The sequence below is a fragment of the Zeugodacus cucurbitae genome, chromosome 6 (genome assembly GCF_028554725.1).
Source record: "Zeugodacus cucurbitae isolate PBARC_wt_2022May chromosome 6, idZeuCucr1.2, whole genome shotgun sequence".
In the NCBI taxonomy this organism is placed as follows: Eukaryota; Metazoa; Arthropoda; class Insecta; order Diptera; family Tephritidae; genus Zeugodacus; species Zeugodacus cucurbitae.
This window is the reverse complement of record NC_071671.1, coordinates 24,566,030-24,593,749: the sequence shown is the minus strand read 5'-3', so window position 1 is coordinate 24,593,749 and position 27,720 is coordinate 24,566,030. Positions and strand designations below refer to the sequence as shown.

At 29.6% G+C, this 27,720-nt stretch overlaps 1 protein-coding gene across 16 annotated transcripts in view; it reads right to left on the bottom strand.

Moving 5' to 3' along the window:
• Positions 1-1,378: 1,378 nt before the first annotated feature.
• Positions 1,379-27,720, bottom strand: part of LOC105210691 (heterogeneous nuclear ribonucleoprotein L) — a 216,598-nt gene continuing 190,256 nt past the window's right edge. For 9 of the 16 annotated variants that reach the window (XM_029039344.2, XM_029039342.2, XM_029039343.2 and 6 more), the window contains 5 exons: positions 23,433-23,653; positions 23,034-23,147; positions 8,696-8,971; positions 8,208-8,412; positions 1,379-7,622 (listed from right to left, as the gene is read on the bottom strand). In XM_029039344.2, coding sequence (XP_028895177.1) covers positions 7,486-7,622; positions 8,208-8,412; positions 8,696-8,971; positions 23,034-23,147; positions 23,433-23,653 — 953 coding nt within the window. In that variant the 3' untranslated portion in view covers positions 1,379-7,485. The remainder of the gene's footprint in view (positions 7,623-8,207; positions 8,413-8,695; positions 8,972-23,033; positions 23,148-23,432; positions 23,654-27,720) is intronic. The other 7 variants (XM_011181793.3, XM_011181796.3, XM_011181798.3 and 4 more) reach the window with 4 other exon arrangements.

Sequence of the window (27,720 nt, the reverse complement as noted above, 5' to 3'; positions counted from 1 at the left end):
GTAGCTAATGATGTGTTGAATGCAAATTTTGTATTGTAAAAAATAAAATTTTATAAAAATTAAATAAAAAAGTAATTTAAAAGAATTTAAAAAACAATGAAATAAATAAATAAGCATTATTTCATATTTAACGCTTAAATGTAGTCCGAATTGCGGACAGAATAGTGCGCTGAATATAGCTACAAATTATTCAGCAGCCTTGAAATTGTTGAAAAATATTTTAATTACATTTAAATATTAAGTTTTATAGCTGAATATGCACAAATATACACAAAATATCTGAAATATTAAAAAAATGTTAGTTTTAATTTATCAAATGTAAGCTGCGAGCAGAATTGCACTAGAAAGTGTTGAAAAGTATTTTAAAAGATTCAAATATATTTTAAATTATTTAATACATATAAGTTAAAAAAGTTTGATTTTACTGCAGTTGTTTATGCCATCAATGAACTTGTGTCGAAAAAGTGGAGAAAAGCATTATAAAAAATTTTATAATGCAGCAAAAGAACATTAAATGTGCGCTGAATAACGCTAAAATCTTTTAAATGCTGCTGAGTATTAAGCATTTGCAATTCATTATTCATACGCAAGCACTTTGGATGCTATAAAGGCTATTCAGCGCTTAATTATTTAAGCTGATTAGCTTTAAAATTGATTTAATTGCAAATTTTTTGTTCAGAACAATTTAGCGCATAAATCAAAGCGCTGAATAAGATTAAAAAGTTATTTAAAAGCATATAATTTCCTATAAAGCAATTAGATAATAAACAAATGAAACAAAGTCATAAGAATATATATAAAACACAGTCTAAATATTTTTTTAGCAGAAAATCATTGTCATTTTATTTCAATATTAAACCACAATTAGTATTTATGAAAACATATTATTTATACGAGATTTTCCATTTTTCATTATTCCTTTTTATTGTAATTTTATTGTTGTTTAATAAGAGTAATGTTTAACAAACACAAATAATAAGTGAAATTATAAAATAATATAATACAATTTTAATGTTAATAATTATAATTATAAATATAATAAAAATTAATTTAAAAAATATTTATTTTTAAGCAAAAATAAAATAATAAAAAAATAGAAATATTTTTTTTTTTAATTTTAACAAATATTTTTAAAGCTTAAACTTATTTATAGTTAATAATAAATGAGAAAAAAAAAGAATAAAAATGGTAGTGTATGGGCGTTATAACGGTGTATGTGAATGCCTACTGTATAAATAAATTACTCCACTTTCGTATATGCTTATTAAAAAAATAGCTACCATGCAATGGCAATTAAACTTTATATATTTTGTATAATTAAAAAAAGAAAACAGTTTAATAGCTAGCAAAATTCTTTGTTAATTGTTTACAGTAAAAATTAATATTTAGTTTATAATTATTTCGCTAGTTTTAGGAGCTTCAGATGTCGTTGCTTAATGTTTGCCTTTTTACTAAAGTACATATATATTATTTTAATATGTTTTTCTTTAAATAATATTTTATGAAAAGTGATATTATTATTATTATCTGCTTACAATATTCTTTACTATTGCCTTTTTACAAACGATTTATGTAAATAAAAATAATTTTAATATATTTTTTTTTTTGATTTTTTATTGTAGTTATTAAATCATATTGAATGAGATGCTTGTCTACTGTTTTCATAGAAAAACTTTGCTTTTCTATCATATCAACTACATCTCAGTGCTGTGTTAAAGTATTTTTAATAAGTACAATAAAGCTTAAATATAAAATTATTTTTTACAAATTTAGTTAATTTTTATATTAATAAAATATTTTTTTTATTTATAAATTGTTTATAACAAATTCGAAAAAAATAAACAACTTCACGCGCGCCACCCAAAAGTACCAAAACTGCAAAAGCTTTTAGCTTTTTAAGTGCTATTTGAAAAGCTTGATATCAACATTTAGGCGCAAAAGCCCGATTGTACTAATACTTATGGAATAAAATTTCTTATGCATTTTTGCACTGCCAGTTTTTTGTCGCCAAAATTATTGTTTTTTTATATTTTATATTTTAAACCACTTGCCAACCCAAAGCTTTTATTATTTTATGCTTGATTTTAGGTTACTTCATACTGAAATTTGTTTGATTAGCAAAAATTTGTATAATCGTGGAATTATAAGTACATACGTGTGTATGGTGTTTACCAGTTTTGCTATCGTGTGCTTTTAAGTTTCGCACAAGAGCTTTCATGAGCTTTATGGGGGATTTCATGTGTTTCTCTCTTACTTAAGCTGACTCAAGTTTTCTTAAATAAATATGCAAATATTTTTAAGCGAAAGTTAAGCTTTTACACCCAAGACCCAACTGGTTAAGCTTTCATAGTAAAATATGTGTTTTTTATGACTCTCAGTTATGTTAGTTTTTCCGCTCGAGGTAGTTAGCTTTATTGCTCACTTGCAGCTTTGCGAGCTTTCACTTTTTGTTGACCTATATTTTTAAAAAGCTCGCACAAACGCGAACAGTGTTATTTTCAAATGCACAATCGAGTTAATTCACTTCTGAGCAATAAACTTTTTAAGCTTCCCCGCGTGCTTTCACTGATCTGATCTTAAAAAGCTCTGAAAAAGCTTTCACTGCTTATCGTAGATGCAACGTTTATGCAGCCGCTTAGTTCATACACACGCACACACCCTCACACACACATACTTGCGCGCGTATCAGTAGAGTCAGTGCTTTAAATGAAGTATGTTTTTCATGTTGAAATTGTTGATTAACTAATTTTGCTGTTAAAAATACAAAAAAAAAGTTTTCATACAGTTTTTGAAAAATTCGTTGATTTTTTTAGTAGATATTCACACAGAGTTTTTAAATTGTTGTTGTTGTTTAGCCATTTTGTATGAGCGTGTTCTTTTCTTATTGTTTTTGTAATTCTTACATTTCCTTTGTATCAATACCATTAACCGTTATTTGTCTTGTCTACCTCATACTGTTGCGCTGTCTGTACGTTTTCTGCATTAATTTGAATACCAATTTATGTTTTCTTATCACTTTTGACCCTATACCTTTCTAAAATGTTCGATTTTCTTCCATACTGTTATTTTCCATGTTATTTTATTGCCTGCTGCCTAAAAACCCAAAATATGCCGTTCTTTACAAATATACTTTTATTTAATTCTGATATGGTTGTTTCGCCTTTATTGCTGATATTTTTCCTTTACATTTCCATTTTCACTGCACTTTTACTTCACTGTCTCTCTTCTTACTCTCTTCTCTGTACGCTTTACTTTTTCTGTTCTAAAGGGGATATGTGCTGCCATTTTATTTGCATGTGCAAGATAATGCAAGTTTCTTTGATAAATACTGTTTCGATGCGGCGAAGTTTCTTAAAACAACTGAATTATTTCAAGAATTTTAATTATACTCTCGACGCTTAAATGTATGCAACTAGTACTGCTTTTCCGTGGATAAAATTCAGTTTAAAATGTTTCTAAACACAATGTTTTCTTTTTATAGTTCGTGTTCACAAACCCATATTCCTAGTACTGTCTTGAATTGAAATTTTTTATTGCATACTTTTAGGCGCGATATGGATAAATTAAAACTTTTGCCGCAGTTGTCAGTTAAAGACTTTTTTCATTGCCAAAGCCCAACATTAATGTTGACTTTACCTTGGATTTTGAATTTTGATGAAACTAACAAAATGATTTTTACTGAAAGCTTTTAGTCTCAGTGCCATTTCAGCTAAAAACAAATGGAAACCTTATGCAAACCAAGCTTTTCAAAAGAGAGAACTTAATATGAAAACTTAATATGAAAGCTTTATATATGACACCTTCAAAGCTTTTGTTGACGAAAGCTCGATCGATTGTATGAAATAGTCTTTGCAAACTTGTGAATAATAAAAATATACACAGTATTCATAATTGAAAATGTGAGCTTAGTTTTCTCATTTCATTAGTGAAAGCTCAGCTCCAAAATAAGTATTCGAATTGTATTGTGAACATATTTATGGTTGTTTTAAACTTGACAGAGCTTTTCTGGGGTCTCTTGATTAAAAATTAGCTTTAGCTTTGAGTAGCGAAAGGTTTTAAAAGCTTCCGTTTGATTTGCTAACCTTGAAAGCTTTGGCGGAAAATTATTAGCTTTTAAATATTTCAACGTTGATTAATATTGCTCCCAGGCCTAATGGCTTCATGATTATTATAATTGCTACTTATCGAGTGTCGGAACAGCTTTCAAAGAATCCACATTGAATATTTTTACCAACTCGACCAATTGAATATTAATTTATTTTCTGAAAATTAAATTTTCACACATTTATTGGCATGTCTTGCACATTTCATATCCTCTTTTCGCTCTCTCAACTAATAATGTCTTGCTGTTGGAAATTTCATAGATTCATTTAGTTGTTGTCATTGTCTTCGTGCATATTATCTCTCATCTCTTATTCTTCTTCCAACTTGCACACACTTTCCTCTGCCTTACATTTGTTTCTTTTAATTTACACTTGCCTTTTCCGTGCCTATCATTTATTTTCTACATTTTTTTCACTTCTAGACTTCGCTGGCTCTCTTCCCCACCCAAAACCTCGCTCATTTTCCCTCTCTCTATTTTTTTAATACATACATGAAATGGTAGTTTTGTTTAAATCTTCTGCTGCTTTTGCTTTTGCTGGCTTCTTTTAAATACATGTACATACAAATTTAAAATTATATGTGTATATATACACTAGTATGCATATATATATTTGTATCAATATATATGTATATAAATAGTAAGCATAGTACTCATACTCAAATTGGTCATAATTAATTTAATAATTTTGTTTTTCATTTTATTAATTAAGAATAATTATTTCTTTATAATATTATAATATGTAATAATAGCTTTTGCTCATATTCCATACAAGTACAGTTATTTAAAAAAAATGTGTTTTTTTGTTTTTATTTGCATTTAAATTACTTTTAAATAAATTTCAATTAATTTATATTAAATTAGTATGTTGCTTTTATGTATATAGCGCTTAACCACTTAGCATTTCATTTTATTTTTTTTTATTTGCTTTTGTTGTTGTTGTTCTTGTATATAATTAATTATTAGTAGTTAATAATAAGAAATTGTTTTAAAAATTAATATTATAACAAAATAATGTCTTTTGTTTGTTTTGTAGATTTCAGCTTGTGCAACACAGTGTTACTCCCACTCCAACATCGTCATCATCATCATCAACGATCGTCATTATTATTTACACACATGTGTGTACTTCTATATGCATGTATGTGTATATACATATGTGTTTTTTTTTTAATTTTATTTTAGCTTTTTCCCTGGCTACAAGCAGTTTGCGTTCTCAGCTACGCCTACACCTTTGTAGCCTTTGCTTGTTGCTGTATTTAAAAGTATTTTTTTTTTACTCTAAATAATTATATTTTACTTTAAATTATTTTGAATAAATTATAATTATAGTTTTTTATTTTAAAATATTTGATATAAATTTAAATATTTTTTGTTGTTTTATTTTAATTTAAATTATATATTTTTTATTTTAAATTATTTTATATTATTTAAAATAATTTTATATTAATTTAAAATTTTTTTTTTATTTTAAATATTTTAAATTATATTTATTCCATTTAAATTTTTGTTTTTGTTTTTATTTTTACTTTTCTGTTTTTTTTTTCAACTACTACTAACTGAATTTTTAAATTCAATTCAAATTGCACACAATTCTGCTAAACTAATACACAGTAGTTTCATCTTACTTCTGTTTTGTTTTTATGTTTATTTTTGTTGTTTTACTATTTAATATGTACTAACATATTGTTTGCGCTCGCACATGCCGCAACTCGCTTATTTATTTTTTATTTTAATTTTTTAATTTTTTTGTTTGTTGTTATTGTTGTATGTATGTATTATATGTATGCATGTAGCTGTGTGTGTGTTTTTACGACCTTTTTTGGGCCAGGATATGTAGCCAGCTACATACAAGCACAAATATTTCGTGGAGTTTGGCATGTGTGAGCGCGTTTATATACTTTTCTCTTCGTTTTCTTTTGCGCACTTGCTTTGCTTGCTATGATTTCTATTCATTTCTCAATTGATTTCTATTCATTTCTCAATAAAAATTGCTGGCTCTTTGCATATTTTATTTTTTGCAAATATTTTTTTATTTATGAAATCTTTCAAATTTTCCTCTAGCTTTTTTTTCGTTTTCGCTTTTGCACTAATATTTATGTATGTACTTATTTGCTCTCTCTTGCTGTTGCTCAATATTGTCAAATCAAATATTTTTTTTTGTTTTTCTATTTTGCCTAATGCAGTTTTGCATTAGCCAAGTTCACGCAGTACTCTTTAGCGTTTACTACTTGCAAATATGCCGGTTTTTTTGCTAAGTTTGTTTTTTAAATTTTATTTGTCAATATTTTTAAATTTTTTTATAATTTCTTTTAATTATTTATAATTGTTTATAATTATTTATAATTTATTTAAAACTAATGTCCACTCAATTTCAATTTACAAATTCAACAAGCGAATGATTTTGGTGCGAAATTATTTGTAAAAAAAATAAATCATAAAATGTTATATAATATAATTATAATAATGATTTATGTATAATAAGTAGGGGTGTGTGTGTGTAATGCAATGCAACAAATGAAAATATAATTGTGAGTAATAGTAAAATAAAGAACTAAATTTTAAATACATTAGTAGTTAACAACAACAAGTCAAATGATAATTTGCTGCTACTGCAAGCATACTTTTAGGCGCGCACACAAGCTTTCATTTCACTTGCGTCACACATACTTCGCTTTTTTGACATATTTTCTGCATATAAAATACAATTCAGCTTGTATGTGTATTTATGTATGTCTACATAGTAAGTTAATTAATTAAGATGAACATTGTTGTTCCAGTCGAAATTCGTCGAAATATTTTTTAATGCAAAATAAATGTGTTTGTGTGTTTGGAATAACAAAACCGAGAAAACGTAAATGAAATGCGCGTAAATTAAGTAAATATTATATAATATGTATGTAGCTAAGTCGTAAGTAAATTTGTAATAATAATAAATCGTAATAATTAATTTAATTAATTAATTAATTAATAATAATAGTTTATAATAAATTGTCTCTCATTTGAATACCAACGAATTATGCTACTAGAAAAATAAGTGCCTTTGATTTTTTGTTTAGTTGTTTGTTGTTGTTGTTCTTGCTGTCTGCTTGTCATTACGGGAAAATAGCAAAAGATTTGAAAAGAAAAAATCCGTTATGCTGCACGCCGTGCACTCCACACACTACACTCTCTCTCACGCGCAGCGTAGCATTTTAAGTTTATTTTGCTTGTAAATTGTTGTTGTTGTATTTGGTTTTTTGTTTCGCCATTTTATTTACTGTTGTCCTCGCTTTTCTCTATTTTAAATTAGTTATTATATGCATGTTGTTTGTTGTGTTGTGTTATTTTAATGCAGTTGTTGCTGTTGTTGTTTTTTAAGCTTAGAGAATTTGTATTAAATCTCAATTATATACATCCTGCTTCACTTCCACTTCATTCTCTTTCTCGATCATACCCTCATTGGTGGCATTATTCCATGCGCCATTCATGCTCTTCGACGATGAGAAGCAGAGTTTCATGATGAAGGGGAATTTGGTACCTGCAATTTGGAGCGGAAAAAAAATTTCAGAAAATTATCGAATATCAGCAATGATGATTTGTACCATACATATATTTCGACTTATTACAAAAAATTAAAAAAAAAAATTATAATGCACCTAAAAGCAGACCAAGTTTTGACGTATTTATACAAATAAATTTGAACTTACTTCTAAAGGAGATTTAAGGGTATATAAGGCTAAATTAATCTAAGTTTAGTACTTTAATGTGTAATAGATACCGAGAGTTAGTTACAAGCCCCTAAAAGATATTTTTCGTTTTTCAAATTAGATAATATACAGAAACCTCAAAAAATAATAATTACTTAAATAAATGCATAATGTGCCTAAAAGCAGACAATACTACGTCGAAAAATATTTAAACTCCCTTCTGAAAATGATTTTTCGAAAGTAACCTACAAACAAGCGTCTAAAAGATGCTACAAAACTATGCTTCAAGAACACTATGCTTCAAGAACTTAAATTAGTTCGAGTATAAATATTTTTACAATATCTAACATTTGCTAAAATACTTTTTTCTCTGCTAAAAATTCTCTTCAAGCTCATATTTTAAACATTAAACTCACCTTTACCCTCAATTGGCAGATGATTGCACTTCATGATGGCCAAAACGGCCTGTGAAATATTGGGGAACTCAATTAGGCCCGATGAGGAACGCTCCGTTTTGAGTGGGAATAATCGCACCGATGTGGCGGGCACTTCTTTGATATTAAAAATGCCTATGAGCTGGTCTTCGGTTAAGCCAGGCGGTGTGTTGAAAAAGTGCAGTATCTGTGGTGAGTAAGAAATAAAATGATTAAGTGAGGTTAGAAAGATGAGCAAAAACGATATTTACGTATAATATATGTAAATATTTTTGAAGAAAAACATATAAATTATTTTTAATTAATTACTGATTTTTTTAATTTTAAATATGAAATTCAATTTTTTTTTTAACTTATTTCCTTTAAATATTTTTTTACCAAAATTTTTTATAAATTGTTTTCAAAATGTTTTTCTCAAAATTTGTTTCGTGTATATTTTTATTTTATTCTCTTTTTTTATTTGCGCTTACCTTGCTCGGTGGTTGTATGCGATTTTTGCTTGCCTGTGCTGGCGACAGGAAGCGATTATTCTTTGAGCCGGTATACTCTTTAAAACTGGGTGTATGATCGGGTAATAAAAATGGATTTATAACTTCGGAAAGGAAATTCTGTTTGGAGAAGGCAATCTGGATTTTGCCACCATTGCCGACGGGAATGTTGTTCAAATGTTGGACACAGCGTTCAACGGCGACGGAATCGCCCATTTGTACCATAGCGGTGCCCTCTTTGGTTTTCAGGAATTTAATCTATATAAACAAACAATATATAAAAAAATAGTATGAATAATATATTTAAAAAGTAATTGAATTTCTTATAGTTGGAGAAAGTGATTGCGTTGGATGAGTGCTCATTTATTTGCTTTGTCTTCAATTTAGGTATTAAAATTGCATAAAAAATCTGGTTTAAGTACGCTTTAAACACATTTTGTTTATTGCAACATGTTGCTAAAATATATGTAATGTAAGATGTTGCAAATGTTGCAAGTATCAAGAAATTTTTTTTACCAATAATAATACAAAGAAAGCTGTTACAAAAATATTATATTTTTTTTATTTCAATTTTGTGTTTACAACATATGTTGCTCAACATGTTTTCAATTAAATGTCACATTACAACATTATAACAGCTAAATATTTCATTTACAAAGTGAAAATCACCAGATTTATTATTTTATTGTTTAATTTAATATACAAATGTTGCTCAACATGGTGCTAAGCATACTTTGTTTATTAAGCAACATGTTGCTGCAACACCACTTTTAATTTCGCAAACATTCAATTTTTTTCGGTGCAAATTGCCCATATCTCACATTTTCAATCATTTTCCATATGTTATGGCACTGGCCAATTGCGCAACATGTTGCTTAAAGAGTGCCACAAATAAAATTTTAACTGCCATACCACAAATCAAATGCATCATATGCTATTCAACGGCATTTTTATAGCTTTGATTTAATTAAGTTTGCAAAATTTATAATTTTGTTTGCGTCTCTGTTGATTTTTTTTTTGTATTCATTTTTGCAATAAACTACCTAACAAGGAAATGCACCTACAAACGGAAAGCCAATGCAATTTTGGATTTTGGCTGTGGCATGTTGCAAGCAGACAACAAGCGAGATTGGCGGCGGCAAGAGCGTCGCAATGCCAATACGGCGTATCAAGTCGTGCCGCATATTTGTGGCGAATAGCCGCTGGGTGGCTGGCTGTAAATAGCCAAAAGCAAGTTAACGCCGGGCAACTAAGCTGTGTGTGGTGATGTGGCAAGCAGGTAGATGGCTGACTGGCTGACAGGCTGGCAGTCAAGTTATAGACACAGTTAGTTTGGTGCACAAATGAAGCCGGTTAGCCCAAAGTGGCCGAAGGTAATTAGCTGTGCAATTGATGGATGAAAATGAATGCGCTGGCGTTTTACAGCAACATAAAGGCATGTTGCGCGTGTGTATGTGTGTGTGCAATACTCGAGACTGGCGAGCATTGAATTTGTTGGTCAAACAGACAGACAGACAGACGTGTGGCGGCGTACACGAGTTTGGTCGATCGATCAACAGCAGCTGATACCGTTTTATTACTGCACGTACAATTGCTTATATCAATGTACATATGTTGCATGTTGCATGCACTGGCGGCAGGTTCAATGCGCTGCCGTACAAGAAGTACCAGCTGCAAACACGCTCATGTAAAAAGTTTATTAGAAAATGACTGTATGTATGTTGGTTGATAGGAGCAATGTGCAATACAACAACAGCAACAACTAGTAACAACTAGTAACAACTTTCAAGATTTTCACTTTCACTTATTGGCAGCGCTGCTGCACAGTTTATGTTGTTGTACTAATTTTTGTTGTTGTTATTGCAATAAGCTGCTGTAGCTGTTGCAATAAATAAGTTGTTGTTGTAGTAGCAAAAAGTTTTTGTTGTGGTTACAATAACTTATTGTTGTTGCATTTTCATTCGTGTTGCCATATTGTTTTTATTGTTTTGTAATCCACAATTTGTTGTTGTTGTGCATTTCACTTGTTGTTGGCATTATTAAAACAGTATAATTGTAATTGTTGTTGTTGTTGTTGCCGAGGCTTTTCCATTTGCCGGATTACAACATGCAATCGGCAGCAATTAATGTAATCGAAATGAATTAAATTGCAATTGCTTCGGAGTTTGCCATTACACATTTCGCAATTTATATAAAAAAGCCCTTGCAAACGGTGCATATTATTTATGTACATACAATACACATACAAACATACATATGTATAGATGGATGCATTTACTACAATTATTTAATTAGTAATTTTTACAAAGTAAATCAACTCGTGCTGAAATTGAAATATGGCTGTTTGCAGTTATTGCTGGTTGTTCACCTGAACGCTCTAGTATTCGAATATTATTTTCGAAATTCGTGTTCGTATTTGTAATTTTTTATTTTGATATGTCTGAAAAACCACCAACGACACATTTGAGTACATCAGATCAGTCTTATATGATATATTGATCTATAACTGAAAACCAGGACTCAGTATAGAGAGTTTTAAGTCGTATGTGCTCGATGAACCAGCTTTGAGTTCAAAGTTACGCCTTATAACTTTCCTGACCGCATCCGTTCATTTAAGACAAATATTAACGTAAAATATGTGCCAGTAAAAAAGTTGTGTCTTTAAATTAAGTAGCCTAACTACATCGAGCTCAGGGTCCAATTGTTCTCCTCAAACAATTACAAATATTTTGATTATATCCTTCACTCTAAACCATTTTGTGTTCCAAAAGTTTGTTTTTGACTCATTTAGAATTCAATTGTTGATTAGAGCACTACTTGAGCCTAAAAAAATATCACTGATCATCCAGCGACTTTTGTCAGCTTTCCGTTATTGAATACAGTAAGTATTAACCTAAAGTGAAGTGAAGTGCCAAAAAAACATGTAAGACCACTATCGATTGTTATTTACTATAATAGGCTCGATGATATGAACCCACATCCCAACCTCTGAAATCTTTATATAATCGCAGTATTATTAACTCTGATCAACTCTAGTTAGTGTTTGGACCCGATGAGTTCATATGAACGTAGCATTTATTTTTTAACAAGTTAATAACTGGAAGCTTGCAATGCACCTGCATCAACAATGCTTAAGTTCTCTTCAACTTACTTCAGTGTGGAGTTCTCTATGAATTTAGGCAATAAAATGATTCATCAATCATGCTTCATCTTGTTAAAATTTTATTGATAGCTTTATATAGATTTATTCTATAGAAAGAGCTTTTATCTTATATGTTTTATATCGCTTTGAAGAAATCGGCGGAGAATAGAGATTTCGGTGATTTAAAATGGAAGCATGAAGGCGAGTGTGTTAACAGCATGTCTTTACTCACTTAAAGCGTGGCTTTTATATGTTCGCCAGATTTTTTCTAGTGGTCGATGGTTCTCGGCAGATAATACCAAATACTTTTCAAATGTATTTCTCACATTATAAAGGCTATGGATGAATCTATCAGTTGTTTGGCATTGGCTTTTATGCCTTCGGAAACTTAGAAAATCAGCAATGGACTTCGAGATAGGTGGCCGCATATGTACATAAATATATTTTTGTTGTAATGAATAAACTCAAAAACTACTGTTGAATCTACGAATTCAAAAACTTGTCCACCATTGAAAAGCTACATTAATTTTTTGCAATATATACAAGATCGCACTAGGGCGTCGAGTTTTGAGCGTTCCCAACACCTTCAGAATCAGAGAGAAAGTCAACGGAGACCAAAGACTAGAAGTCGTAATCAAGTTTTAGCCTTATAACTTTTGAAATGTATGTTTAAGCCCGTGCGAAGCCGGAGCGGTTTGCTAGTTAGTTATATATGTATTTCTTTGGGTAATCTTTTCAGCCCAATAAAATGGGTATAGAACTAATGTAATCAGACTTCGAGACAATAAAGTTCTATGAATGATTTATTTATAGTTTACACACACATACATGCTTTATATATATAAGTACATTCATTCCAATATATGCCCATGTAAGCCTCAGCAATTTAAGAACAATAAAATCTTCCATTCATGAAAATTTGATTGAGCTGAAATGTTAATTGAAGCACGCTGACACAACAACTACAATACATAGCAGCAAAGAGGTAATAGTGAAAGAACGATAGCCATTTACTACCACCAACAGGCTGGAAGAAGAAGCCAATCAAACAAAAACAGCAACGAAATCAAATCAAATCAGCGGCGGCCAGACATAACAGTTAACCGCCGAGCAGATGAAGCGTTCCATTAATATAAATGGAAAATGAAGAAAAATGCTTTATGCCATACGGAAGGGAACAGAAAAGAAAGGAATGGACAGAGAGAGAAGGCGTTGGAGAAGCAGTCAAGCAGATTAACACAATTATGTCAGCAGAAATGTTGGGGAACAGTGGCGTACAACAATACCAACAGAGGCAAAAACTGGAACTCCACAAGCAAGCCATATTGTTGTTGGTCGCGCGACAAAATATCAAGGCACAATAAAAGCAACAACAAGCCTAGAAAAATAATCATAATAATAATAATGCTACCAATAATGAAAAACCAGCTGCTACAACTACAACAACAAGGACGTACACAAAAAGCTTACAATGCTGACACACGCCGATGTCACTGCCGCCGTCGCCGCTCATTTTATGACATTTTCACACGATTTAACACACAGAATTTAATTACTCGTAAGCGGTGACAGCGACAAAAACAATGTAAATGTAAAAGCTGGGGAATGTGGAAATGAAGATAATGGAGTACAAAATGCGAAGTAATAAAGTCACACTGCTGTGTTGGCATATGCGTTTGGCGGGTGTAATGCTGTAACATTTCAAAGCCATGCCTGAATCTACGAAATCCGCTCTAATTTATTTCGCTATGTAACGGGATTGCTGTAGGCTGAATTTGAAATGTATTGTGGATCTTTTTTTGGGTTTGAATGTATGTTGGTGATATGGGAAAGCTGTTTAAATCTATTTAGGGGCGAAATTATTTTAGGATAAACTAAATAAGGGATGTCTACACTATATATATGTGTATATATGTACATATAATAGAAAATTATAATTTTTTAGATTAGTTTATCTTTCTTTTTGCGTTATTTGTGTCTTCTAGTCAAAAGCACTTTTTTGTGACATTTATTTGGTGTGCGCCTTGGATAAACATAAGTATATTATTTAAATGAGTGCCTAATTGTATGCAATACTTTTTAATATAAATACAATTTTCTATTGATTTTTTTAAGAGCATCAAACATTAGAAAATTATTTTTGTTTTGGTCTTGATAGTGTATAAATAAATAAGAAATTTCGTGATTTCGGAACTTTAAAAATTGCTTTTTTATTGACGCCAATTATGTGTATTCATTTATATTCTTTAGAAATTTTTTTTCTTTTAAAATTTTTTTGTTTAATTAATTTGTGAGCTCTCGAAATTTTTCACAATCAAACAAAAAATATAGTAGGCAGATTTAAATTAATTTTTTTTTTATTTTAACATATTCTTATTATTTTTGAGAAATAAAAAAATATTTAGACAATACTAGTATTTCGGGATTATAAAGTGAAATATTTATTAAATTTATTTATTTTTATTTTAATTTTTTTCGTATTATAAAATTAGTTCGAATATTTCGGGTTACTGACAAAATTTTAGAAATTGTTTTATAAATATTTATTAAATATTTTTGTGAAATAAAAAGGTAATTAGCAAAATGTCAGTATTTCAGGATTAAAATGTATAATATTTATTATATTGATTTGTTTTTCTTTTCAAAATTTTTCGTATTTAAAAAAGTGAGTGAAAATTTCGGGATTGTTAAAATTAAATTTCGGGATCCCGATTTGGTTTTGGAACGTATTATATATTTTTTCATATTTAATAGAGGAAAATTTGTAAATTTTTTTTTGTTTACTGTATTCAGACTTACAATCAGTATTCGATTGTTCAAAAGGAAAATTAATTTGAAAATTTCGGGATGCCAAATTTGTTTGATGTTTCTTAATGTTTTTGCATTTTTAATTGAGGGAATTTTATTAATAATTTTTTGTTTATTGTATTAAGCTATAAAATCTGTAAACGACCTTTAAAAGTGAAATAATTTTAATAACAGTTTTACCAAAATCTCACATACATACAAAAAGGATTTAATGAAATGCAAACAATTTCATGTAAACTTTTATGTACAGCATATAAATTTAAAATGTCTGCAGCAGACACGACTCTATTAAGCACAGCATTTTTTTGAGCTCTGTAAAGCAAAGTTTACCTTTTAAATTTTTGCAAAGTAATTACAATTTTTTTGTAATCCAAAAGTAATTGATTACTGTTGTGGAAATTTCTAGTTTTAGGTCATCGTTAAAAAAAGTAATAACAACAACAATAAAAGCAAACTGAAGGTGAATAATGCGTAGGCACGTCGCTTACAGCGAACGCCAGCAAAAGGGTATTAAGTTTATTTACCAAAACAACAACAAAAAAGTTATATAAATCACATTAATTTATTTTAAAATGTAATACCAAAATAAATAAGCGGCCTGAAAAAAAGCAATTAATTTAAGAAACCCAGCGAAGCTTAATAAAGGGACAAAAACGCATGAGCACTGCACATATAACGGCTTATAAGTACGTATGTAGAAAAGTGTGCGTGTATGTGACAAATATGTTGTTTAATAAATTGCTTAAAAGGGCATTATACCCGAAAGTGGCTAAAATATGCCCATTTGGTTTGGTTTGCTTATAAGCTCAAAAGACTCGAGTGTATGCCTTTGCACACTTAAGCGCCTAAAACTATGCACAAATCTCGGCAAAAATAACAACAAAAACAAAAAAGACTTTATGAAAAGCTAAAGCTACGCAAATCCAACAGTAAATTTTGGAAAATTTTGCGAAGAGAAACAATACCCGAATATCGAGACGGAAAACGGCAAACAAAACAGTTAACGACAGCAACAACAACAAAATGCTGTAAACCCAAAAAAAAAGACAAGCGCAATTCCCGCCATGCAAAAATAAGGCATAAAGACCCAAGTTAATTGCGATGACGTTGACATGTAACGCACACGCATGTACAACAACAACAAATGCAACCACATCACACATATACATTCAAATGTATACATATATGTATATAGTAGCATTGTGTTCCTATTGGCATTTGTCTTATTTATAGCACACAGCGGAGTTGTGATGCTGCTGCTGCTTGCCTGCCCAACCAACTGGACAGGCTGTGAGTTCATGTTGCGGCCAAAGTGGTGGCAACACTCTCTACACATGCATAGCTGTTGGTGTGTGTGAATGTGTGCTAAAAGGATAAATGCTGAGCTGCGGCAGGTCAAATTGATTAACGCTGATTGGCATTTCATGAACGACAGGCAGGCAGCAGGCATAATGGCATTGTTTTCGTCGAACAAATAACGGTACAATGGACATTATGCGAAATTTACAGACATAGATGCATATACTTACATATATACAGTAGCGGACAAAAAAACGGGACACTTACTTATTGAGGCTTTTTTTACATTGATCATTAACAAATCCAACTCTATTATACAATAGGATATTAATTATACTAAGTACGTTATTCAGCTATAATAAAACGTTTTTATTTTATGTCCTTATGATAAAATTAGTTGTTTTAAATTGAATAAAAAATTCCTAATTTCTGGTCCGCCACTGTACATATAAGCAAAAATATATATCTCAGTGCTAATGGCAAATTTGTTGTACGCATTTTAGTTAGCACATCATCAATGCGCCTGGAGATATGCAACGGTATTTTTTTCACTAAAAGCTATACTACACTCGCGTGCGTTGGTATGCATGTGTAATGATCTAATGCTTTATTCCTGTTATTGCCTACCATATAGTTACCGTTATTTGTCAATACATACAGTACAATACAGTTAGAATCTGCTACGCTTTGGGCGTTCAGTGATGCATGTTTATAATCGTATGGCACACACCTGTAATTTAAGCTGAGCGACGACGCAATTGGCAAATTTGCTGCTAATTTATTACAGTAACTTATGGACAAACATGCATACATATGTATATATGAGCATACATATATGTAGATGCCTATACTCATTGTTATTTGTATTGTTTGAAATATTGACGTTTTGTGGGCAGGTTAAATTAGGTTTTATGGCAATAAATTAATTTGAAAGAAGGCCTTTCATGGGGTTTATTGCTTTCGATAGATTTTTTTTCGAACATACCCTCAAATGACATTGGAAAAAATTGTTGACATTGGAAAAATTTCTTCCACATAATGCGAAGTTAATTAAATTGAAGTTCTTTCATACCGTTAAAATTGGATAACAATTATTTATCGATATATACATATGTGGAAATTAGAAATCGATTCTTGATATGTTTTTACAAATTTTACTATTTTTAGAGCTTTCGTTTGCTTTTTAGAATTATTTGGTACTCAAGTATTTTTATAAAATATATTTTTTTATTTAAAGAACATAGTTATCATTCATCGACTTTACGTATCGATAATTATGCTGAAATGATGTAACTAAAAATAAATAATACTAAATTTTTTAAAAAATATTTTCAAAATTTATCGAATCGAATTTTGATAAATTTGTCATATAATTTTCCAATAATCGATTATTGACACTTTGATAGTTTCTATGCATCGATAATTTATCGACCGTCTTTATGATTTATCGACTTTTGGTATCGATTATTGAATATTTTAATTAAAGATGAAACTAAAAATAAGAAATATTAAATTTTATTTAATTTATATTTTAAAAAATTAGAGAATATAATTTTTATTTTATTAGAAAGTCTAGTTTCCTTTTGTGGAAATATAAACTAACCGAAAATTTTAAATAATTTTTTATTTAACACTATTTTGCTCAATGTTATAAGAGTTAATGGTTCACGAATTTATAAGCTTTAAGTAAATTGTTTATACGAATTCCACAATGAACGTTTTATTCAGTTAAGAAGCTTAAGGTAAGGTTAAATTTTTAATATATTTTTCTGTATGCATTATATAATTTAATTTTTTTTTAATATATTAAAAAAGTTCTTTATCGAGTATTTCAATAATTCCTGTATAGATTTTGCATATATTAACCGGTGAACGCTCGAATTGTTTGCATTTTGGAATACTTTACATAAAAAAAATAAACTTAATAAATTTAAAATATAATTCTCATAAGCTCAACATTACCCAAAGAAAATAGTTGCCATAAATCTGTTGCGTTACGGTAAATTAATTGAAGGCTTATGTCAATACAGCACAAATTTGCTATTACAATTTTGCAATAAAATCAAATTTAATGACAACATTATGCAAACTATCGAAGCACTTTCATCAACTTCTTATCACAGCTAAACAAGCATATAAAATATTAGTGAAACTCGCACACACACACTTTGATATGTGGCAGCACAACAACTTGAAAGGCGCATAAAGAATATTCACTTCAAATAAAAACATATTTATGAGGGAAAATTGTATCGAGTCATTAAACTTTGCGATAGTTTATGCTGAAAAGCATAAATACACAAATATATGTATGTATTTGTTGGCACGCGTATACGCAATAAAAATTAACGACCATGTGTGTGCATATGCTCGTGTAGGCATTTATATGTGAACCATATTGAAAGTTTTCTCCACTCACTTTTTTCTTCAAATTCACTCCTTTATCATCCACTATTCTTATAAACTAGTAGCACCCATTTCCACATTGCATTTGATACTTTTAATTGGTTTAATTTTAATGCTGAAGCGGCACTTTTGCTGAAATAAATGCAGTAAAAACTTTGAACGGAACTTTCTTCTTGCTTGCAGCCTTTTGTGAAAGCACTTATTATTTTTTTTGTCGCATTGTTTTGTGAGAAGTAAGGGAAGTAGTATTTTTGCCTTCACTGCTTTGGTAGGAATGATACATCTACTTTCATCATAATTTTTGTTTCGTTATTGTATATTTCAGCTTTGAATTAAATGCCACATTTAATTGACAATTCAGATTTCCCACTGTGAGCCATTGTAGGAGGGAAAGTACGAGAAGAGGATGCTTCAAATTACAGCATATTGTTGTTGTTGGCAGCAAAGCGAAATCGTATAATAACTATTTATTTTCCATAATTTTAATGCAGATGTTGATTTTGCAAAACTTTTAATTATTCAGTAGTTTTTGCTCTCCTAGGGACTACTAAAAGGGACTTTGATAGCAATAGAAGAGTTTCCTAAATTGTTGTCAGACAGAAAATAAATGTTTGGAGATTGAAAAATTGAATTAAAAGTTGGCGAGTGCTGTTATTTGCATAACAATTACATTTTTTTAAATAATGTACATTTTTGGAAATTTATGTTCTTTTAATCTGTACTACTATTATAAAGGGAAAAAATTTGTATGTATGTTTGAATTGAATAAACTCGAAAATTACTGTACCGATTTCAAAAATTGCTTCATCATTGGAAAACTACATTCACCTCGAGTAACATAGGCTATATTTATTACTAGAATCTTAACTTTCTGGAAATAGTTCTCAGGTGAGGGTATCAAAATGACTCCGTGATGGAGAATCTTAATCTGAAACTGAAAATCGTCCTGCAAGTCATTTTCTTTACATCGCATTCGGGTGCCAGAGAGAGTCGATTAACGAACGCTCGCAGCTGCTTGCTGAACAAAATTTCAAAACCTGCCAAGTACGCGCTTGAGAGTCCAGTACGTAGCGTATGCAGCGGCTTGAAGAACAAAATATTAGAATGTATAAGCTCGCACAAGGCCGTCGAACTGTGAGCGTTCCAAACGCCTTCATAATCAGAGAGAAATTGCAATTTTCCTTTTCCTTTCATGTTCTAATTTTCCTCATTTTACTATTTTTTAAATGAACCCACGCAAGAAACGGCAAAGTATATACATACATATGTATGGAAGAGGGTGTATAATAGGCATATAACAAATTTTGACGAAAAATTCGCCATACCACCATGTGGTGGCAAATATTGTACAAGTAATGAATATCACTTTTTTAGGTGATTTCGGTTCAAAAACGTTCCGCACAAAAATGGATTTCTAAAAAAAGTCAGAATAAAAGACATTGTCGCGCGCACAGCTGTGTTATTATTATATTGAATCAGAATTTCCGGAAGAAAAATTAGTTTGGGGTGGGTGGGGCACTTCCCTTAGGTCCATTAAAAGGCGTTTGGAATAATAGGAAGATTATTAGTTAAATAAATATCTATTATTATGAAGAAAAACGTGTACAAAGTACAAAACTTTTTTTGTTTTTTTCAGCAGTTCTGCTAAAAAAGTAATTTCGTTTTGCGCGGAAACTTTTTTGTAATTTCGCAAAAAAATAAAATAAAGGGGTTCATTTTTTTTTCTCTATTCGACTATGGTATGCCGTTTTTCGTATTTGCAAAAATTGTAAAAAGTTATATGCCTAGTGTATAAGTGTGTAAAAACTTAACTTTTGAAATGTTTGTTTAAGCCCGTGCGAATCCGGAGTGGTCTGCTAGTATATTAAATATTTTTATTATTTACTAAATTGAAGATTGGAAAATATTTGAAAGTACACTTAATTTTTTGGAATACAAAAATTGTATAAGACTGTTTAACAAAAAACTAAAGAAAATGTTTTACAACTATTGAATAGGATTATCATTACCAGATGGTAGTATTATCTGTAAAGTTACATCTTTGATAAAATGTGGTACAAATATTTAAATATTTTCATATTTACTTTGAATATTAATTATTATTTTTTTCATTAATTTTTTCTCATTTCTTATTTTTCTCTTATTATTTATTACTTATTTAATAATTTAATAATTTAATTTTTTTAATTTTTTATAACTTTTATTTTTCAAAGTTTAAACATCCTTTTTCTCACTTTTTCTACAACTGCATCTCACTACAGCTTTGTACCTTGATAAAGAATATGAAATTTATTGCTTTAAATTAATTGCCAACAAAATTTATTCAAAGGGATTTAAAAAAAAAAATTGAAAACGAAATTCATTGAAATCCATTTCGTTTAGTGATTTGTATTAAAGGCTAAAAAGCAAGTCATGATTTACAATGAAAAATGCAAATTTATGCTTTTTCCCTGGCAAAATGCAGAAAAGCCACGTTAAGTGTAAAATTGCAGCAGTGTGTGTGCAAAATTTCACATGTGTTTGTGCAAATAATTGTATATGCGTACGGATGAACTAATACAAATGCATATTTGCACAGCGCAAATAAATGCAATACACCTTTTTGCATGCCTGTATATATGTGTGTGTGGCTTTCGTCCTTATTCACCTGCCAGGCATGTTGTACTTTTTCCTGTTTATTTGCCAATATTTATTGAAATGCCAGTGCAAATGACCGTTGCAGATTTTTTCAATTTATTTCCATTAAACTGCATATTTACAATTTACAATGGTTGTTAGCCAGTTGTATGTGTGTGTGTATGTGACTATTTATTTTGCCATTGTAGCTCGACAATACGCAACTGGTTTAGTTGCTGCTGCTGAGAGAGAGATAAGGTTGACTTCAAGTGAACAATCGGGCTAACTACTTTGCATACAAATCTCCAATATATATATGTATGTACATATCTATATGTAAGTATGTATTAGCATATCGAACGCATAAAGTAAAATGTGCCGTACAAAAACAAGTTTTAAAAACAAGCTAATACTCGCTTACGCATATTGATTGTTGTACATACATATATGCTGGTTTATAAAGAAAATATCTACTTTCTATATATGTATATATACCGTGCGTTTGCTCCCATACAACTTTCAAACAAAGTAAGTCCTAAGCGCTATGCAAACAAATGGAGTACTGAATTTGTTTATACGGGTAGATAAAATGCACAAACACAACAACAACAAGCTTAGACATAGTGTAATCTAGCTGTACACACACCCCCACACACACACTCGATTGCGAAACTTTATCATTTTTACGTGTAGAACTTTTCCCATATGTAGCCCAGTTAACTGCAGCCGAATGCAATTTGTTGTCATTGTAATCGCCCTACGAGTGCCTAACTATTGTTGTGTAAATACCCTTCAGGCGGATATTAAAATGATACAACAGTAGGCGTTTAGTAGTATTACGGTTGAGTGGATTATTCACAAAAATTTACGAAATTATTGCTTAGAGTAGAGGGTTGCGTATACGCCCGGTAGATGCTTTGTAGGAACTATTGCTGTTGTAATGTGCTTTGTGGTGAAATTTAAGATGTTTTAAAGATGGTTTCATTAGAATAATTTATGTTAAAATAAACTTGTTATTAAGATATGTTTTAATATTTTTTTATTCACCAAACAATATTTAAATTTTTTCGAAAAAAAGTAATTCTTAATTAATTACAATTTAAATATTGTTAGAGCACATTTTATCAAAATTTGTTTTCGATTTTTTTTTAGAATTATTTTTTATTTAAAAAATAATTTTCTTATTTTTTAATTAAGTTAATCAATTTTTTTATTATATAAAAATAACGGGCTGATTTTTGTCTAAAAAACATTTTAATAAAAAATGAAAAAATAAAAAATAATATTTATACAAAATGTATAATAAAATACATAATCATTTTTTAATTTTAAATAATTAATTAAAAAAAAAATTGAATTATTAAATTAAAATTGTCTTATGGGTAGTAGAGTTTTTTACAAAAAAATTTTGAAAAAGTAAATAAATTTTATTATTTTTTAAATAAAAAAAATTTATGTATAATATTATTTTTTCCTATAAAAATCCAGAATAAATATAAAGTATTTGAAATATAAAAATTAAAAAGTATTTGAATAAAAAAATAGTTTATGTATAATTAATTAAAAATAATAAATAAATTAAAATATAAAAAAAAATCTTTAAAAAAATACATATATGTATATTTTTATTACCAATATTTTTGAAAAAGATCGTAATGTTTAAAAAATTAAGTTTGTAAAAAATTTTAAATATTTTCTAATAAATGTATAGAAAGGGAATGTACCCTCATTTTAAGTTTGAAATTAATTATTTTCAGTTACTAAATTTTATGAATAAAATTATTAATAAAAATAAATATAATATTTTTTTAATGTATAAATCACTTTCAATCAATAAATTTATATATTAAACATATATTTGCATTACAAAAAAAAGCGCCATAATTTTACGTGTTTTTGTATTTCTTTTACATTTTTTTCTTAAATTTCTCATCCAACGCACTCACTACTCACGCAGGCACAGGCAATTAATTGCCGTACCATAATTTATATGCAATGAAATAAAATAAATAGTTGTGGTATATTTATGTATGGTATTGTGACACTTACCCTTGCAACATTGCCGTATAAGCAGACCAAATTGAATAATTTATCTGTGTTCGATGTGTCGTGATCCAAGCCATAAACCATCATGACAGCACCCTGGAGAGAAGGTATAATGTCCTAAAGTTAAAATCCATAAATGTATATGAAACTACAAACGGCCAACGGGTTTTATTTGCACAAAAAAATCTTTGTATATATATATATGAATATAGTATATAGTATGTATATGTTTATTCTATGATGCTAAGTTCGTGCGGGCGCCATTGCGTATACGCAACGCGCGCCAACACTGGACATCTTCATCAGCGTATTTTGTGTAAAGTAATATGTTTATATGTCATACTGCATACATTAAGCATTTTTTTGTATTACAATAAAAACAACAACATAGTGTGAACTCACCTGTCCTTGTGCCTGTGTAGCGAATGTGACCGGTGCATTGCGTCCCGGCACGACGGCGGGCTCCTTCATCAGTCCGGTCGGATGTATGGTGGCGCCCTTCCAATTTTCCGGTGTGGTGGGATGGAATTCCGCTGCGCCAAATGGTGGGAATGCGGCGCCCGGCCCCAACAGTGGTGGCTCTTTAAATTGACAAAAATTGGTTGGTGTGGATATGAGGCCAACTATTTGCAATGTTGTTTTGTTTTGTTGTTGTTTATGTTTTTTATAAATTTATTTTTAATTTTAAAAAATTTCGCAAGCAATTTTTTGGCGTTAAATATGTGTTTAAGTTAATTGCAAGCAAAAGGCGTTTATAAAATTTTATATAAAAATATATTTTTTTTCCATAAATATTTGTTAATTTAGCGTGCATTAATTAATGGTTTTTCAACAACAATTGAAAAAAAAAACATTTACGTTAAACATTCGTTTCATGCAAATTCAATTGTTAATTAGGTATAATTATTGTTTATGGTATTCATTTGAATTATTTATTGTGTTTGTTGTTGTTTTTTGTTTTGTTTGCGTTTTCCATTTGTGTGCGTGTTATTTTTGTTTATTGTTTTTTTTTTTTTTTTTTTTTATTTAGCGCAGGCAGTTTTGTTTTGCAGGACGCAAATTAACACATTTCAACAGTTCCAAACAAGTAAACGAGAGACAATGATGAAAAATAAGAAAGAAAAGAAAGAGAAAAATAAACAAAAATGCAACATTTAATGATTTATTATTATTATTAGTTTAGATTTTGTTAATATGTATGTAGGTTATATACTAGCTTGTGTATGTATATAATTCGACAAATCTTTATAATATATGAATGTATGTATGTAATTCACTGGTGACACATGCTCTATATACTATATATTATATTCTAAAAAAGCTTATGCATATGCTTTGTGGATGTGGGGAAACAATGTGGAAGCTGCATTTTTAAGGTTATGTAAGCAAAAATTAAGTGTTTGATAGGGCTTTTTGGCTAAAATTTTGAATGAATTAATAAAATAATAAAATTAATAGAATTTAAAAATTAAACAAAAAAATACTTAAAAAAATAACAAAAAAAATTTAAATAAATATTACAAAAACTATTAAAAATGTATTTAATAATAAAAAAATTTAAAAATATAAATAAAAGGGAGTGCAAATTATCATAACGTCATCAACTCTCAGAGATATTATCCTCCTCTTAATATTCATTCTAGTTGTGAATACCATTGTTTACTTTAAGGCGCTTTCTTATATAACTTTTAGTTCAATTGATAAAAAACTGTTTTATAAATTGATTAATTTACTGCGTCTGCAACATATCCTGCTTCAACTTTTTCATTTTTTTAACTTTGTTCAATTTTCCAATTGTTTTTAAAATTTACAAATATAGAACTAAGAAAATTACCAATAAAATATTTGCATTTTTTTTTTAAATAATCTATAAATTATATCACTTTTTTATAATTTATGGATATAAAATATACATTCCAAAAATACTAAAATATTGTTCTTCTTTACAAAAAAATTTTTTTTTTACAATATCTTTAGTTTGCAAGAGTTCTTTCTCTAAAATCTTAATAATTACCCGTTATATTTACTATATGTCACACTATATTGATAACTATTTTATTTCATATTGAAATTAGTATTTTCAAGATATTCTCGATCAACGACTCATCAAATAAATGCTATTATAAGAAAATAAATATTGCCTACATTTAAGCGGCATTTTAGAGTGACAGTTTAGTCATTTCTTTGCAACTTTACTTAGACAAGAAGACACATACTTTTAACTTTATAAATATTTTTTAAAATAAAAAACTAAAATGTCCACTGATTTAAAATTAAATTCCTAAACCTACCTACACCATATGAAACAACAGAAAAAACATAATCCGCCTATATGTATGCTACATAATGCAGTAAATGTATTGGTAATCAATTAACTTAACTTAAAAAAAGTATAAATTCCTAATAAAGCCTTCGAAATCATATTAGAAGCAGCTTTGAATGGCATACAAGCCTTAACTTGAACAAAGAAACAACCTAAAAGTATGCAACAGAAACTGTACAAGTACATATTTTGTATAGAAACTTAAGCTAAAGTAATTTTTAATACATTTTCTGTTTAGGTAGTTGTATTTCAAACTACTTTGAGTAGCCGAGAAGCTTTATATGTGTCCTATGCTGCACAATCAGCAGCTTTTCCTTCTACATTTTTGAATATGTATCAAAAACTAAAATTGTAGCAACGACACAAAGTCTTAAAATACATAAAGCAAGAAACTAAGCCAATTGCCAGCGGCTTTTTACTAAGATGGCACGCCCCCTTTCATATTACACGCTGCTTTCTACTTGCTACTTTCAAAGCAACACTGACAAGTCAAAAGCTTGCTTTACATTCGTTGATTAATATTTTACAAGTGGTATAACGGTTTTTGGACGTTTTTTATTTTGCTATGGCTAATGCGGCGGCGGCTTTGCGCTTTTTATTGCAACTTGACTGCCGACAAAATGATTTACATACACATTCATACATATATATAGTACATATACTATATGTGTTAGTCTGACTACAAGCAGCTTGTAGTTGTGTCCCCGTATTCTCGTCGCGCTTGTAAAGCCGCAAGTCTTGTCTTGGTTTGCTTTTTACCGCAAAACAGCGTTAAAGTTTAATTAATTTTTGGCTTTCTCATACAAACTACATTGACTTTGGCAAAGCAAAGTATTGAGAAGTTTCAAGTGTGAGAGCGTAAAGCAAGCGGCGCGAGGGCGGCAGCCATATTGAAATCTGCATGACGCATGAAATATGTGAGTGTGTGTAAGTGCTGGCATGTGCTTGCAAGTGATAACGGTTTATATGAGTTGCGTCGCAAAAGCAATTAAAAGCAAAAGTTTTCTTTATATTCTCCAGACAAACATGCACTTAGTCATAATTTTAAATGCATCAAGGCAGGTAATTATACATAAACACACACACATGTATGGGGAAATGCATGTTTATTACACACACACACACACACACACTTATACAAAATGCGACGACAGTTTGCCACAACAAGTTGGCAAATGAAATTGCATAAACAAATTGTAGAAGCCAAGGAACACATACATACACTTGTATGAGGCACCCAAACCGCCACACTTTTAAGTAAATTCACATGTAGTTGTGGTGTGGTAAGCTTGCAAATACATCAAACTCAACTTTGCCATTGCCAGAGAGAGAGAGAGAGAGAGAGAGAGAGAGAGATGAAGCAGCGTTGCACAAACTTTTTGATTGCCAATAAGCGTTCAGATGTTTTTGCTGCAACTTTTTTAACTAAAAAAATATTTTTTATTCTTATTTTTCATATACACAGTGTTTTTCCGAACACCACAACTAACAGCAGTTTGAATACAATTTCGGTCACGCTGACAGCTTTTCGCTTTTATGCGTCAATGTATTTTGTTTTTTTTTTTGTGTGTTTGAGTCTTTTAAGCTGTCAATGTGGCGCAAACTTTCGAGTTGCAGGTGTCGCCGGTGTGCTCAAATATGAATTCCGTGTATTGTTTGGCAGTAAATATTATTTGTGTGCAATTTGAAATTGTTGAAGTGCGCCTGCGGCAGTAGGTTAGCGGTTATTCGTATTTAGAGGGTGTGGGAAATATTTGGCGATGATGTAATGAAGCTTTAACGAGTGTTTTATTATTGTTGGGGATTGTAAATGATATCAAGGAAAAAAATTTAAATATTTGTTATATAAAAACCGAAAATAAGTAGAAATTTGAAAAGTGTTGTCAATCTGATTTTATTTAAAAAAATTTAATATTTTCCGATGAAAAAAAAAATACTCCAAGATCTTTTTCTTTAATTGTCGTAATTTTTGTTATAATGGTAGTGCCGCCAATAAGATTTCAATTTGAAAAAATTAGCAAATATTTTTCATGTAAAAAAATTTTTTTAAATAAGATATTTTTGCTTATATGGCGAAAGGTATTAATGATAAAAATATTTTTTTATATAAAAAAAAAAAAATTTTTACCTTATTTTCAAAAAAAATTTCACCAACTCTATTGCGTAACTCCTACCACAAAACATACACTTTTTCACAACACACAACTCACTGCAAAAATTTCTGCTCAACTACATTAATGCGCGACATATGGCACAATCTAAAATAAAATAGCGCAGCGACACCGTGGCGTATGAGTAATGTGCGAAATTGTTGTGTGCTCGCTTCCGTCAGCTGACAAACGATAAAGTTCGCCATAACGTATAGCA